Source organism: Gracilinanus agilis, chromosome 5 (assembly GCF_016433145.1).
Source record: "Gracilinanus agilis isolate LMUSP501 chromosome 5, AgileGrace, whole genome shotgun sequence".
In the NCBI taxonomy this organism is placed as follows: Eukaryota; Metazoa; Chordata; class Mammalia; order Didelphimorphia; family Didelphidae; genus Gracilinanus; species Gracilinanus agilis.
In genome coordinates, this window is record NC_058134.1 from 130,777,577 (window position 1) to 130,794,420 (window position 16,844).

The following is a 16,844-nucleotide window of genomic DNA, read 5'->3' on the forward strand; positions in this document are numbered from 1 at the left end:
AAGAGAGGTAAAATAATTCAGTAAAGAAGTTTCATATTAAGTTCATATGTACTTTAATATTTGGTGACATCAAGGCAAAGATGAAAAAAAATAGAAGGGGATGGCAAAAATGTTTGAAAACAGCATTCAGGTATCAGAAATGAAAAAGACCAAAGTCTTATAGATTATATAGAACCTAATGATATGTTATGAATATTCCTTCGAGATTCAGTAGTTTTAAATATAAGGAACACATCACACACTCATTCACTCACACACACCCAAAAGATGTGATTATATTTAACAGATGAGAAATCACTTGGTACAGATATTGGTATAACCCACATGTAGTCAAATATGGCAGAACAGAGATAAAATTGGTAACAAACTATAAGAAAAAATAAAGTTCTTCTGGTTCTTCTCCTTTCACTATGAGAAGAACATTTTACAAAGTAACCAATACACTGTGGTAAAATAGAATGTAATGGATTTCCCTACTAGCAGCAATGCAATGACCCAGGACAATTCTGAGGGACTTACGGAAAAGAACGCTACCCACATTCAGAGGAAGAACTACAGCAATGGAAACACAGAAGAAAAGCAACTGCTTGAACACAGAGGTTGAGGCAGACATGATTAGGGATGTAGACTAGAAGCTACCTCACCAATGCAATTATCAACAATTTGGAAATAGGTCTTGATCAATGACACATGTTAAAACCAGTGGAAATGTGCATCGGCCATGGGTGGGGGAGTGCGGGGGGTGAAGGGGAAAGTAAGAACATGAATCATGTAACCATGAAAACTTTTCTAAAAAATAAAAATTATTTTAAAAAATTAAAGAAAAGAAAAAAGGAAAATGAGAAATTATAAAGCAAATGAGAAACTGTAGCTAAGGAACTTAAATTATTTAGTTGGTTAAATACTGGAACAGAGATGGGTTGTGTTTAGTTTGCCCTATACTGCTGTCGTAAGACAGCCATATCTTGTTTTATATATGCATTTTCTTATTCTTTTTCATATTCTGATTTGACAGGTATTAGGTAACATTATTTTTGTAAGACCTTGCTTTATTGATTGATATTCAAGAAAAAAATTTCCATTACTTTAAGCTGCAGTGCAATAAAGATCAATTAACATTCAGAAAGTGAAAAAAATTAATCAAATACATCAAAATAGCTTTGGAAAATTTAAAGATTAGTAATGGAAAGCATGAATCTGAAGCTGATGATCTGGTTAAATCATATAAGTTTAAAGACATTACATTTAGGAAAAATAATAAGTTTAATGTTCTTCAAAGGAATACATTACTAGAAAATATAATTCAGTGTGTGAACATGTCTTATTGAACAGAAACAATGAAAGCTTTTTAAATTATTTTCATTCATTAGAATCCCTACTAGGCCTTTGAAGAACTAAATTTGCCATGGATGGCTAGTAGAAAAAATTGTTAAAATATTAAATTTATTTAAGAAGGATTCAAGATTTGGTAGATAATAATAAAAAAACCAATCAGTGTACCAATCCTTGCAACTACATTAAAAAAAGATAGCACTTGTAATCACTAATGTTGAAGCTAAACAAGGTTTTAGTTTAACTAATTTGTACAAGGGTGAGAAATAGTTTAATAATAGATCACATATCAGATTCTTTATCAGTAAATTTGGGAACAGAGTTAATAGATTGGGGTACGATTCCATTTGCTAAATCATGGTTGAGTCACAATGAAAAATAGAAGAATTCAACAAAAGTGCTCTTTGGTAATCAATTGGCTATGTGGAATTTATAAGAAAGAATATGTACATTTTATTATTTATAAGTTGTATATATCATGCTTATATTAATACAATTTGTAATAAACTTATGTATGTTTTTGTATACATACAGATTCCCCCCACCCCAAGAGTTGATTGTTAAACATTTATCATCATACATGTGTACAAACATTTGTACACACACGAAAACTAAACAATAAACTAGATAAAAATATCCTGCGCTTTGGTTAGATATTTTGTGCACTAAAAGAAAATATAGACAGTAGTGAGAACAATAAAGTATCATTGAGTTGTGATCCGGATTGTGATGGGAGATAACTACAGTGATGCAATCACAGATCCATCCCATTGCCTTAAAAATATCTAACTATACACAATAACTTTAATTAAAATTTAAAATATGTCCCTGACTAATAAGGAAGGGCAGCTAGGTTGCTCAATGGGTAGAATGCTCAGCCAGGAATAAGGAAGACCTGATTTCAAATGTGTTTTAGATACTTTCTAGTATTGTGATCCTGGGCAAGTCATTTAACCTTATTTGCCTCAGTTTCCTCATTTGTAAATGCACTGGACAAGGGGAAAGCAAACGACTACAGTATCTTTGCCAAGGAAAGCCCACATGGGGTCACAGAGAATGGGATATGACTAAAACAACTAAACAACAACAAACTAAAGACCTAAAGTGCTATATTGTCATTTATTCTACTTATTAAAAGTGGAATTTTTGTGAGCTAATAATACTTTACTAACTGTTGCAATAGCTTTATTTGAAACTATAAACCTTACTTTCTTGTTAATATGATAAATTTTGATATAATCTCTTTAATTCCTAGTATCTCCTACAACTGTTGCTTAAAGACAAAAAAAAGGTTAGGATTAAAAGAGATTCTAGGCTAGAAATTGTTGCCATTTTGGACCATAAAGCAAAACATTTAGAGGAAGTGTTTTAATATAAAATATAAGTGACCTTTCTTTGTTGAGAGAGAAATTTGGCTTAGTGAATGTGAACTGGCCTTGGAATCAGGAAGACCTGAATGCAAGTCTTGCTTCCATCATATGCTAGCTCTATGCTAGCTCGGTTCTTCAATTAACTGTCTCATATTCTAAATTATAGAAAAACAGCTAATAGACCTAAGTTCATGGAATTTAATGTTTTTATTATTTATATGCTTTTTAAATTATTACCATTGTTTCTCTTAACTGATAAAATTGCTCTGGATGCTACCACCCACAACAAAGCCACCACTTTTCCTCTTTATATGAACAAAATCCTGTAGATCCAATTACTAGCCTCTGATGTATGCTACTGTTATGACCTTGGAAATGTCACTTAACATCCATGCATTTCTGTTTCTTCCTCTGAAAAATATGAGATTTGGATTAGCTGATCTCTGAAGTCTCTTCCAATTCAACAGACTCCATGATCCCAGAATACTAGCAGTCAGCCTCTAAAACTTACCCCAATTTCCTTGTAGTCTTTCTTAAGTTCATCTCTGGATGTTTATATCCTAGATGGAAATTGGGTAAATTTTAGAGACTCATTGCTGGTATTCTGGGATCCTAGAGTCTGAAAACACATTGGCTATGTGTAAAAAGTAAATCAGTTTCCTTCTTTTACTTTTTACTCATGACCTATGTGTTTTAAACCTCAGATATGTTTTGTTGTTGTTCTTGTTCTAGACTTAGCACTGTTTGACTAGATTTTATTTATCTTTTTGATGAGGATAGGATGGGTAAAAGAATCCCAGAGTAGTTTCGGTAAAAATCACTTCTTAGAATTTCCCAACAGTAGTACTGTCCCTTGAATCCCTTAAGTATTAATGTCACTGACCTTTGGAATGAAGCAAAAGTACCCTCCTCTCAATGCTATTCAGAGATGGAATGAATTGTTTTCAGTGAAGTGATATTCTTGCCCCTCTACTATTCTTTCTCATCCTTTTGATGATAGCACTGACTAAATCTTTGATTCCATGGAATCTTCTGTTAGCAGTGAACTGCTTTACGATGTTTTTCAGATAGAAGGAACAAAAGAACTTTAGTTTCATTATTTTCCAAGTTTTATAACTTCTATAGACACTTGGATTGCCACTATTCTTTTGAATATTTACCTTACAATTTTAGAGTCACTGCAATATTCACCTTCATTTGCTATTGTAATAAAGCCCTAAAAAGTGACAGAATTCCCCTGTTAAACCTATTAAAAATGCTAAGCCTATTGCCTATTTAAAGTATGTGGAATACTTTTAGTAAAGAAAATCCCAAGATCAGACTCGGGCTTGTGGGGGCGTTCAGATAAATTCATTCCAAATGTACATCCTGTTTCTCAGAGTTAAGAGCAGCAGAAATATTCATGCTAATGTTAGTCTGCCTGCCGGCTTTTATAGAACTTCTTATTTTGAAAAAAAAAAATTAAAGGAGCCAATAGCAAAGGGTAGAAGAAAAACAAAATGCTACTTTTAAAGAGTTTTCCCCAAAATTGTGCCTGAAATATGAAGCCGAATTGTTCCCAAAAGTGTTTGTTCCTTGAAAATAATTTATGCTATTATTGATCAAATATTTATTTTTTTTAAAGAATTTTTTTTAACCCTTGTACTTCGGTGTATTATCTCATAGGTGGAAGATTGGTAAGGGTGGGCAATGGGGGTCAAGTGACTTGCCCAGGGTCACACAGCTGGGAAGTGGCTGAGGCCGGGTTTGAACCTAGGACCTCCTGTCTCTAGGCCTGACTCTCACTACACTGAGCTACCCAGCTGCCCCCTGATCAAATATTTATTGAGTGAGGAGCCATGTGTTATATGGGATAGAGCTAGCTTCAAAGTCAAGAAGGTCTTGGTTCAAATCATTCCTCTAACGCATACTGATGATCATGTCTACTTGAGCAAATAACTTGGTCTCTACATTTCCCAGGAACTCTCTAATCCATAGTTGCAGAACTTCATTGTCGGGCAGTGCTTTTTCAACCATAGTTCCTTATTACAATAAATTACAGATAAAGATAGATACATAGATAGATATATACATATATACAGAAATGCATGTATTTTATATACACATATATACTCAAAAGCAAATGTATCATACAGAGAGCCCCTATTATGTTTATGGGGTCTTTTGCTCATGAGGAAATATTATGTTACTTTAATATCCCCCTAGAAGTAGATAAAAAAGTCAATGAGCTCAAATGAAAAGAAAAGAAAAGAGTCTTTATAAGGCATCATATTAACTGCTGATTTATTTTGCTTCATTTCATACTCTAATACATTAAGGATCTGAAATTTCATTGATGTGAGTACTCCCTACACCAAAGCATATTGCAACTCCTCTATAACTTAATGGATCATCTTTGAGGATTTCTATGGTTAAAAAATCCCCTATGAAAGCCACCTGGTATTATATAGTAAAAAGAAATAAAGTCCCTTTAAAGCCTTTTCCCTGTATCATGTGTACATAAAATTGTGATCATTATTCTTTAAGAGGGTTTTTTATCTCCTGGGACATTAGAAATTTTAGCAAAATTGGAGAAAAATTACTCAGTGCATTGATTTACAATTTAGTGACAAGTGGTTTCTGTTGTATTTATGGAGAATATAACACTGGTAAAGTAAGGATAAGAAATATGTTCACAAATAAATTTTGTTGAGTACCATGTTAATGACAAGATATTTAAAGTGTAGAGAATGAAAATATCAGTGCAGTCTTTCATGCTACCCAGAAAAAGTCATGAAACCTGTACATTAAGATTAGAAGAAATAATTACTTTCCTTAGAAGAAAAGGAGCAAAATTCTTTGTTAAATTTAAGAATGTAATTATTGCATGTGGGTACAATTAAAATAAAATGAAATAGTATTCACTGTAGAAGGATACTTGATAAATAGCTTGAGAGACTTAACCAAAGTATTTTAATTATTAGAAGGATAAATAGTAAACACTACTTCCAACATGAAATTAATTCTTTTGAAGTATAATTGGCTGCCATCACAATCCTTTCTTGAAAACTTTCTTATTTATATTAAATTCTGTTTAAAAAAAGAGCTAAAATATTTTATAAAGGTACTACAAAGGTGAGAATAATCTCCTATTTTTGACCCTTTGAGCCAGGAGGGATAGCTAAAGGATATTGTCTCTAGATTTTCCCCAACCGGAACTCTTTTTTTTCCCTTGGTTTATTTTGCACATTTGTCAAACAAATTCCTACATATTCCTAATCTTAACGTTGGCAGGATCACAGTAGTTTTCCCTGGGTTCTCATATGACCAGATCGCAAAAAAAGGGATCTTGTATAGTTCCTTAGTGGCAGAGTGAAAGGATAAACTCTCTCAAGCAGGACCTTTTCCCTTGCCTATATATAGTTGCTATCCAGTTTCCTAATATCACCATTTCAATTTCTTTAACAATAGAGACTGGAATTTCATTCCTGTTCCTATACTTCCTAGTTTCTAAATTGTTAGCTACCTTAGAATGCTACCAATGATGGCTTTCCACATGAAGGAGGTTCCAGGTTAAGATGGCAGCAGAGTAAAAATCAGCGCTTAACCTCTCCTAACTGAAACATACAGTACTTCTCAAGGGGACATAAAAACAAATCCAGACTAACGGAGGGACCCCACAACAGGGCGCAGCGTGGAAGGTACGTGGAATCAGGGCATTTCCATGCTATAAAGGGGTGAAACAACTCTCACTAAATCACAGGCTGAGCAATCACCCCCCTGCCCACACACACACACACACACACACACACACACACACACACACACACACACACACCTCNCCACACACACACACACACACACACACACACACACACACACACACACACACCACCTACAATGCCAAAGCAAGCTCAAAAGAAATAGAGCAAGTTTGGGGCACCCATTGAGTCATTGGCAGCTCCAGGGCCTGTTCATGAGAGCAGCAAGACTTAGGACCCCAAAAGGCTAAAGAACACACACGGACTTTGAGCCAGAAACGGAGCACAGGCGTGGGCAGAGGCAGACACAGGCATGAGCAAAGGCTCTGAAACCCTGAGTGGGGAACCAGGGCAGATGGGTATACGACTGTGGAAGCAGTGCCCTGAGACTTGTAAAGGAGCCTCCTGCAGAGGATCAAGCAAGGGGGTCCACCAGGGGGCTTGATCTTGAAAACAACTAGACCTGAGACCACAGGAGCCGAAAGAGAGCAGACAGACCCTGAGTGCAGACAGACCCTGAGCGGGAGGATAAAGCTGAGAACAGGGTGGGCTAACGATGGCTACCCAGAATCAGGAAGTTCAGAAGAAAAAGATTAACAACAACAAGAAGAAATCTTTAACACTCGACAACTTTTACACAGAGAAAATCCAGACAACTGAGCAAACAGAAGAGGAGAAAAAACAAGCAATCACGTCCGGACCCTCCCAAAATAATGAATACTAGTCACAAGCTCTTGAAGAGTTCAAATCTGAGATGACAAGAAAGTTGGAAATGATTTGGCTAGAGAAATGGGAAATAGCTCAAAAAGAAATCAGGCAAGAAAATAACAGTTTAAAATGTAGAATTTCACAATTGGAAAGTGAGGCAAGTCAACTGAAGACCAGAAATGACCAGATTGAAAAGGAAAACCAGTCCCTAAAGGCTAGAATTGAGCAATTAGAAGCTAATGATCTCTCAAGACAGCAAGAACAAATAAAACAAAGTCAAAAGACTGAAAAAATAGAAGGAAACATGAAATATCTCAATGAGAAAGTGACAGACCAAGAAAACTGGTCTAGAAGAGACAATTTGAAAATCATTGGTCTCCCTGAAAAAGCAGAAATTAATAGATATTTGGACTCCATACTAAAGGAAATTATTCAGCAAAATTGCCCTGAAGTTCTACAACAAGAGGGCAAAGTAGACATTGAAAGGATCCATAGATTACCCTCTACACCAGACCCAGAAAAGAAAATGCCCAGGAATATAATAGCCAAATTCAAGAGCGTCCAAGTAAAAGAAAAAAATCTTACAAGAAGCCAGAAAGAGACAATTCAGATATCAAGGAGCACCAAACAGGATCACACAGGATCTGGCAGCCTCCACGCTAAAAGACCGCAAGGCTTGGAATATGATATTCAGAAAGGCAGGAGAGCTGGGCCTTCAACCACAGATCAACTAACCATCAAAATTGACTATATACTTCCAGGGGAAAGTATGGGCATTCAACAAAATTGAAGATTTCCAAGTATTTGCACAGAAAAGACCAGGACTAAATGGAAAGTTTGATATCCAACCACAAAAATCGAGAGAAACACGAAAAGATAAATAAGAAACAGAGAGGAAAGAAAGAATGCTACCAATGATAAATAAAAAGGTAGACTCCTTTGAGAGAATAGCCATCTTTTTACTGTTGATTGAAATTGTTAAAGATACGAGGACCTAGATTGAGAGATGTTGAAAGCTCTGACAAGTCAACTAGTCAAAATCTATTATTATGAATTGGTCTGTTTTTTCCTTATAAAATTTCGGTATTAGGATTTTAGGAATTGTTGCCTAGGAGCTAATGAAATGTAAATCTGCAAAGTTAACTTGGGAAATATGGAATAAGAATTCCAATAGATTTTGCAGCATTGTCAACCCCAGTGTTCTTTAATTTAGGAGCCTAAATAGTTTGGTTTAGCATTCAAACTGATAGAGATGAGGCAAAGAATAGAAACAGGGAATTAGTGTGTTTTACAACCAACTCAATAAATGTCAGTCTTTGCACAATAAGGTTCTTCTTTGATTGCTCATTTGATCCCTTAAGGCAAAAATTGATCTCTAAGGCAAAAATAGGAAAGATGAATTGGTGCAAAAATGCAAGAGATTAAAAAATTGATCATTCTTAGTTCTATTCATTCCCCATGGGTTACCTATTAATTTATTGCTATTAGGTTTTTGTAGAATGCTGGCAACTTTGTGCCATTATTTCATTTTTTTCTTTTATGTACTAACAGTAAAATTCCTTAGAAAGCTGAAAGAAGGGAATGTGTTTATTTCAGAGATAATAGGATGGATCAGGGATGAAGCAATATATGTCCTTTCTTTCCTGAAAGCTGAGCTGAAAGAGAATCTAGGTGAAAGAGTAGTATCAAATGGAGTAGGCAAGTCATGGGGTTTACAGGAGAAAAGAATATAGGTCTCAAAAGAGAAAAACAGCTCAGGATTAAATATTTCCAGGGATCATTGACCCCAGTAGAAGCCTGCCTATTTCCCTCATAAGTACCTGATCTTCCTTATATCTTCAGATAAAATATTTGACTGAAAGAGTTGATATTTCTGTTTAAACTCTGGTTAAAATCAATTTATTGGCTTTAGTTCATTTCAATAAACATTTAGATGTCTACTACATGTAAGGTACTTTGCCCGACAGAAATTAAAAAACAAAAGAGTCCCAACCTTCAAAGAATTTACATTTTATTGAATTATTTGACACTTAAGACTTACAACTAGGATAATGAGTAAAAGCTTTGAGAGATGAGGCTTGAAGAAATGAAGGATTCTAAGTGACCAAGGTGAAAAGGAAAGTGCATTCCAAGTGTGAAGGCAGAATAAGATTGGGTGGGTACAGTTTCTGCAAAGGAAGAGGGGTGAGATGTGAGTGTCTGAAAAATAGCAAGTAGGCTTATTTAGCTAGAACATGGAATGTGAAGGGAAATACTTTGGGAAAAGTTTAGAGGCAGAAATCAGTTCTTAAATGTCAAGAAAAAGGGAAAATGCCACTATAAAAGATTTTTAAGAAACACAGTGAAATGATTAGACTTGTATTTTAGGCAAATTATTTTGGCTACTGAATTAAACATTAATTAGTGAGGAAATAATCTAAAAAGACATAAACTATTTTTTAGACTTTTGCAGTTATTTGGTCGAGAGATTACAAGGTACTGAACTAGAGCTATGACCCCTTATAAAGAAAGAAAAGATGGATGTTTGAGGCATGTTGTGGAGCTCAAATCAACACAGGGTGACAACTGATTGAATTGAGACAAAGGGAACAGTATGATGAAAATGACAAAGGCAAAGATGACATCAAGGTGGGGAATCTAGGTAGCTATGTAACATCCTCAAAATGTACTATAAAGTTTCAGAGAACAATTGAATTCTCTGTTTAATAGTGAAGTTTGAGAATTCCATAGAATATTGAGATGAAGATATAAAGCAGCCAGCTGACGGTACATGATTAGAATTCAAAAATTAGTCCTGAAATATATGGATTTTGAAATCATCTGCATAGAGTTAAGTGAACCCCATGGATGATGATGAGATCAACAAGAAAAAAGAGAAAAATGCCTTGGGAGATATCCAGTTAAGAGGTAGAATATGGATGGTAATCCAGGAAAGAAAACTGAGAAGGGATTATCAGAATGGGAAGAAAAAAAGAAAGTTAATTTGCAGATTAACTCCTAAGAAAGATGGCTGTCTGGACGGGCCATCTACATCCCAATTAGCTAATACTCAAGGAAGATTATGAAGTTCACACCAAAACAAACCGAATCATGATCAAGAAATCTACAGTGAATATAAAAGCCCAGAGACAATAGAAAAGGGCATCCATTGTCAAAGTCAGTACCATTGCTCTTCCCTGGCCAAGAGACAGACCAAATATATGTGTTGCCTGCAGAGCTCTTTTCAGAGGCAGTAAAAGGAAGAGACTCCCCTGAGAAAGCCTCGAGGTGGGTAGAGAGTCCCAGCATAGGGCCATGAAACCCTGGGGAGCAGTAGTGGGGAATGGCTAGAGACCAAAATGGTACCTTAGCTCTCAGACTAGGATAGCACAGGTCTGGGAATAGGCACTAGAAAATATTGGAGTAATTAAGTAGAGACTGAAGAAGAAAGAAGGAGTTAAAGTAATTAAGGAATAAATAGCTAGAGGAGTTTGAAAAATGAATGAATCAAAGGCTTGAACAGGAGAGAGGGCGTTAAATAGGGTCATTGGCTACCTATTCATTATAGACTGCAGCAAAGACAAAAATAATGTGAAATGTTATGGAGCAGTTTTAAGGAATGATCTAGAGAAAATAAGGAATTCACAGTAGATGGTCTCTAGTAAGTAAGGCAGGAGACAAGGTCTTCCACTGAGAAGTATAAACAGTATACTTATCATTTAGACAGCTTTAGAATAGAAGAGAGAGTTCAGAATATCTGCAGTGGAAAATATGATGGAGAATAAATCAAGAAATAATAAAAGAATTTTCGTGTGATACTGAGGTCCCATTTAAGATTAGATTACATAATTCTATAGTAGATTCAATCAACACAGTTGTGTGACTCTCATCATCAGTGTTTGGCAGCATATCAGTAGTGAGAGTAAAGGTAGCTGGTGGGAATAACCCAGTGATAGGGTTTGTCAAAGGTCTGGTGATTTGAAAGGTGATTGGAAAAAGTTGAAGGGCATATAGCATAGCAAATCCAGTGAAAGAAGGAAAGCAAGGAAAGAGAAGGAATGATGGATAGGGAAAAGAGGAATGAGAAACAGGAATCATGACTCCAGATGAATTATATTTGGCAGAGTGAGGCAGATAAGGTTAAGTATCACTTCCTTTTAACTTTCAAATCGGTGAGCTGTATTTTCATTTCTCCAGCTACTTACTATACTTATGCAGTTGAATATTTTACCTAATCCCAATCTCAGTGTGTCAAAAACCAAACTTCATACCTTTTCTCCCAAGACTTCCAATGCCTTCCAATTTATGTTCCTTGTTCCTTCCTACTCATCTAATTATCAATGACTTTTATTGTTCTTTTGTTTTCAATATAATCTCTCACCAGGTCTTGTCAATTATTCTATCAAAATGTTCCTCAAACTTATATCTTCATGATTTCTCCCATATCCGTAATCCAAGGGTTCTTAATCTTTTGTGTGTCATGGATCTCTTTGTCAACCTGGTGATGTCCATGTGTCCCTTCTAAGAATAATTTATCAAATATGTAAAATACATAATATTACAAAGGAAACTATGTTGGATTACAGTTATTAAAATTTATTTTTAAGTTCTTGGATGTCAGGCCAAATGTTAGTTATTAAACTTGGTTCCCTGAAATAGGTTTAAATACTTCTTCCAATGGAGGAAAATAATAAAAGGAAGTTGGGGCAAAGGTGAGGCATGGAAAGGTATCTGTCTTGAAGGCATGATGGAAAAGCCCAAAGCAGTGTTATCACACAGTTATAGGATTCTTTTTAAAATTAATAATGAAATTCCTTATCCAGATCTGTGACCTAGAAATTATCACTTGATTTCTGCTAAATATTACTCAGGAAAACTACTTGGTAAGAATTTTTTTTAATTGAAAATTTTTTTTAATTGTGAAGATTGAAGGAAACAGAGGGGAACCTTTCCTTGTAATGTGTTTTTTTTTTTATCAAATATTTGAGTTCAGTTATTGAAAGGAACTCCAAGTGGGAAGCATCATCACCTGCTCCTCTTCATAAAATCTGAGAACTGTCATTTACTCCTGAGATATGAAATGACTTGCCCAAGACTATGTATTACAACCAGTATGTTCCAGCAATAGAACCGGAACCCAGCCAACTGTCTATCCTTTATGCCACTTTGCTTTTTCTATGCTTCCTTTGGTTCTTCATAATTAAATTAGTAAATGTGGGTGGAACCATTATAGCTTTTATAGTTCAAGATAGTTCTTTTGCATGGAATGATTTGGAGAAATTAATCATGAAACCAGGATCTGTCTAGAATTTGAAGAGCTGTTATGTGAAAGAAGGAAGAGACTTATTCTATTTAGACTTAAAGGGCAAAGCCAGGAGCAATGGACAAAAATTGCAAAAAAGCATATGTAAGATGAATATCCAGAAAAATTTCTTAACTCTTAGAAATGTCTACATGTTCATCTCAATTAAGAACTTCATGCAAATTCTAAATGATGGGCCTATATATTATATTGGCTTCTAAAGTTCCTTTCACCTCTAAAATTCTGTGACTCTTAGACCCCTTCAGTCTTAAATAGTTTTGACTTGTTCATGATCACATGTTAGTAATATCAATAATAACAATGCTAACTAATATTTGTATAGCATTTTAAGGTTCACAAAACTCTTTTTTATATTTAATTTTTTTAAAATTTATTTACATGTAGAAACAATTTTTGACAATTGTTATTAGATATTTCCCATTCAGATTCTTTTCTTCCCTACCTCCCCTCCCTACTTCCTGAGTTGGTAAATAGTCTGATGTAGATTTAACCAGTGCTGTCGCGCAATACATATTTCAATATTCCTCATGCCACAAAAGAAGACACATTCCATATACAATAAAAATGCGTGAGGAAATAAAGTGAAAAATGGCATGCTTTGATCTGCAATCAGACTCCTTATAATTCTTTCTTTGACTGTAGACAGCATTTTTCATCATGAGCCCCTTGGAGTCATCTTGGAACCAAACTTACATTGCCAATAATAGATTAGTGCTTCACTGTTGATTATCGTTCAGACTTCTGATATTGTGTACAGTGTTCTTCTGGCTCTGCTCACTTCACTTTGCATCAGTTCGTATAAGTCTTTACAGGGGTTTTTTAAACTCATCCTATTCCTCTTTCTTATGGCACAGTGTATTCCATTACAACAGTACACTATACATGTCAACCATTCCTTGATTAATGGACATCCCCATAGTTTCCAATTCTTTGCCACTACAAAAGAGCTGACAAAATATTTTTGTACGAGTAGGTCCTTTTCTCCTATCCCTGATCTCTTTGGGATATAGATCCAATAGCTGTACTGCTAGATCATAGAGTATACAAAGTGTTATGGCCATATACACATATTCACATATTTCTTTCCAGAATGGCTTTATCAGTTCATGGTTCAACCAACAATGTATTATTGTCCCATTTTCCCCACATTTATCATTTTCCTTTTTGCTCATAGTAACCAATCTGTTAGGTGTGAGGTGGTATCTCAGAGTTGTTTTAACTTGCATTTCTCTAATCAGTTGTGATTTGGAGCATTTTTTCATATGACCATAAATAGTTTCAATTTCTTCATCTGAGAACTGCCTGTTCATAACCTTTGACCATTTATCAACTGGGGTTTACTTATATATGTTATCTCATATGTTCCTCACAATAGTCTTGGGAGGTAGGTCCTATTTTGATCCCCATTTTATATAAGTGGAACCCAAGGCTGATAGTTTAAATGACTTGCCTAAAGTCACCCAATTAGGAAGAATCTGAGCAGAATGCCGAGTGAACCACCTAACAGCCTCTGCAATCATTATTTCTCAGAGGAAGGATTTAAAATCCGTCTTTCTTACTCCAAGCTCCACCCCAACTGCTTTGCAACTCTGCCAGCATCCTATTTCATATTTCAATTAATTAATTTCATAATTTCAATTAATACCTAAATATACATTGTCAACAACTGTCATCAAGCAACTATTAAGTTTACTGTGTGCCAGACACTGGTCTAAGTACTAAGATAGAAAAACAAATATAGAGCCCTGTCCTGAAGAATCTCACATTCTAAAAGGGGAGACAAAATGCAAACATTTTTGTAAATTAATAGGTTTATTCAGAGTAGGTAGAAGATAGACGTTAATCTCAGGGAAATGTGACTAGAAGACGAGAAAAAATGTTTTGTAGAAGATGTGATTTAAGTTGTATCTTGAAAGAAAAATGGGCAAGTGCAAAGAGGGAAAATATTTCAAGTATTTAAATTGTCTAAATGATGCCATAACTTAATCTGGACTATCTCTACATGATATAACTGGTTGGAAAGTAGATGAGAAGGGAAAGAACCTGTTGTTTTTGTCAGTGAAACATTAATAAAACAGTCTAACTTTTTGGACTAAATATTGACCAGTTATTTTAACATCATTTAGCTATAAAATAAATATAATTCTTTCTATTTTTATAAATGTATTAAAATAATTTATTGGAGCTATGACTACTACATTTTCCTAGTTTTCAAAAAAATTCCTATTCAGTATCAGTCTTTCATTGAGCCTATGATACAAGCAGAAAATCTACTCTAACCATATCTTTTCCACTTCTAATTGATTTCCATTAGTATATCTATTTTTATAATGAGAATATTAAAATTACTATGGTTTGTGCTTGCCGAGATTAGTTTTCTTTTAGAATTAGAAAGAAAGAACAATTTCTTAAGTTTTCCAAAATCCTATTCCCTATAGGATGCAATATTGAAATCTGAGGTATCCATTTCTTTGCAAGGGGATATTTTTCAGCTGTCGTTTCAGATGGGCCCAGTTGTGCTTTTAATTCACCATCATGTGACATAAGAGGAAAATATTTTATCTTGATAATAAGAAAATGAACATTCATCAGAAAAAATGAATCTGAATCCTTGTCTTCTGTGAATGGAGGAAATAGCATTAGGCACATTTGGGCCTTGAATACTCTTTTTTTTCAGTCTGGAAACAATTTCAGAAAGATACCAGTGCCAGGGTATAAGGCTTCTGTGTAATATACTAAAAAGTTTTCCTTCTTATCCCTCACAGGTGATTTTATATCCAACTTCCAACAGCTCAAAGACAGCTGAATTGCACCGAATGGTCGTTCCAAAAAATAGCCAAGATTCTGATCTGAAAATCAAATTGGCCGTGAGAATGGATAAACCACCACATATGAAGCATAGTGGGTGAGTGTTTAATTTGAAAGCTTTGGTAATGTCAATATTTTAATGAGGAACTTAGTTTTATATATTTATTTATTTTAGATGTTGTTGATGATGTTTGGTTATGGAAATGTGTAGCTGAACAAGATTGATTACGGAGATATTTTCTCCTTTACATGTATTTAGATTCTTTCATCCTTTTTCCTTAAAAAAACAATCACCAGTCTTTTATCTGGTTAGGAGCAGATTTTCCAGCAGGTTCAGCTTTTTAACGTGGTAAAATATTTTTCTTCAGATTCCTGAAACTTTACTATCCACATCCCACAATAGAGTACATTGATATGACAAATTATTCATGTCACTGTATATTTCCTTAAAAATAAGTTCACAGAAACATAAATCAATTAATAAATGTTACATAGCTGGCACTTTAATGGTCTCCCAAGATGGTCATACCTCAGCTATATGTATTAGGAGACAGAGATAGAGAGGTAGAGTGTTCTCTGGATTTGTCTTCTTTATTTGTCTTCCTGATAAATAAAATTTAATTTCAGTGTTTCCAAAGAGACTTTTAATAACTCTTGGGTAAAAAATTATACTAAAATAATTTTAAATGTCCATGTCTTCCTAAACAGAAGATGTTGAATATGATTTAATCCTTCTTCTTTGTTTAGTTTCTTCAAAGAACAAACTATCAAGTAATTGAAATTTCTAATCTTCTCTGGTTCTGTTGAAGGTATACCACCCTTCTCATCTCTGAAGTCTGTAACCTTTTCATCATCTTCAACTCCTAACTCTTTCTTATCCTAAATATTCAATATATATTTACCAAATCTTTGTCTTTTCTACCTAAAAAAAAAATCTTACCCTTTTTTTTCCACTCATGCAGCTACCACATTAGTTCAGGCCTCTTAAGCTTTTGCATAGATTATTGTAATGTGTAACCCTATATTGTCCCCTTGCTTTGGTTCCCGGCCATCCTACGCAGTACTATCAAAGTAATTTTCCTTAAGTATAGATCTGACCATGTCACTACACTATTCAAATCAACTCCAGTGGCTTCTTGCTGTTCCGAGAGCAAACATGAAATCTTCTCTTTAGCTTCTGAGGCATTACACAACCTAGTTCAAACATATCCTTCTCATCTTACTGGACGTTACTCTTTCCCGGTCATCCTCTGCAATCCAGCCAAAGTGACTTTCTTTTTGTTCCTCACACCTGACAGGCCATCCCACAAGCTGGGAGTACATTCACTCCTTACTTAGTCTTTCTCTCTTTAAAATGTAAATCAGGTGTAAGTCTCTGCATGAAGCTTTTCCCAGTCTTCACCTCACCACCAACTACTAATACCCCATCTCCCCAGCTACTTTGTATTTAACAATTTCATATAAATTTGTCTGTTTTAATTATTTTCAATATACATATAAACACATATGTTTATATATCTTATAACCACCTTCATTATAATGTGAACTTCCTATGAGCTGGGATTGTTTAATTCTTTGTTCTAG

General features: G+C 34.7%; 1 protein-coding gene across 15 annotated transcripts in view; it reads left to right on the forward strand.

The window, feature by feature from the left end:
* Positions 1-16,844, forward strand: part of CADPS2 (calcium dependent secretion activator 2) — a 694,484-nt gene that overhangs the window by 386,633 nt on the left and 291,007 nt on the right. For all 15 annotated transcript variants that reach the window (XM_044678498.1, XM_044678502.1, XM_044678507.1 and 12 more), the window contains exon 8: positions 15,218-15,357. In XM_044678498.1, the coding sequence (XP_044534433.1) occupies positions 15,218-15,357 (140 nt within the window). The remainder of the gene's footprint in view (positions 1-15,217; positions 15,358-16,844) is intronic.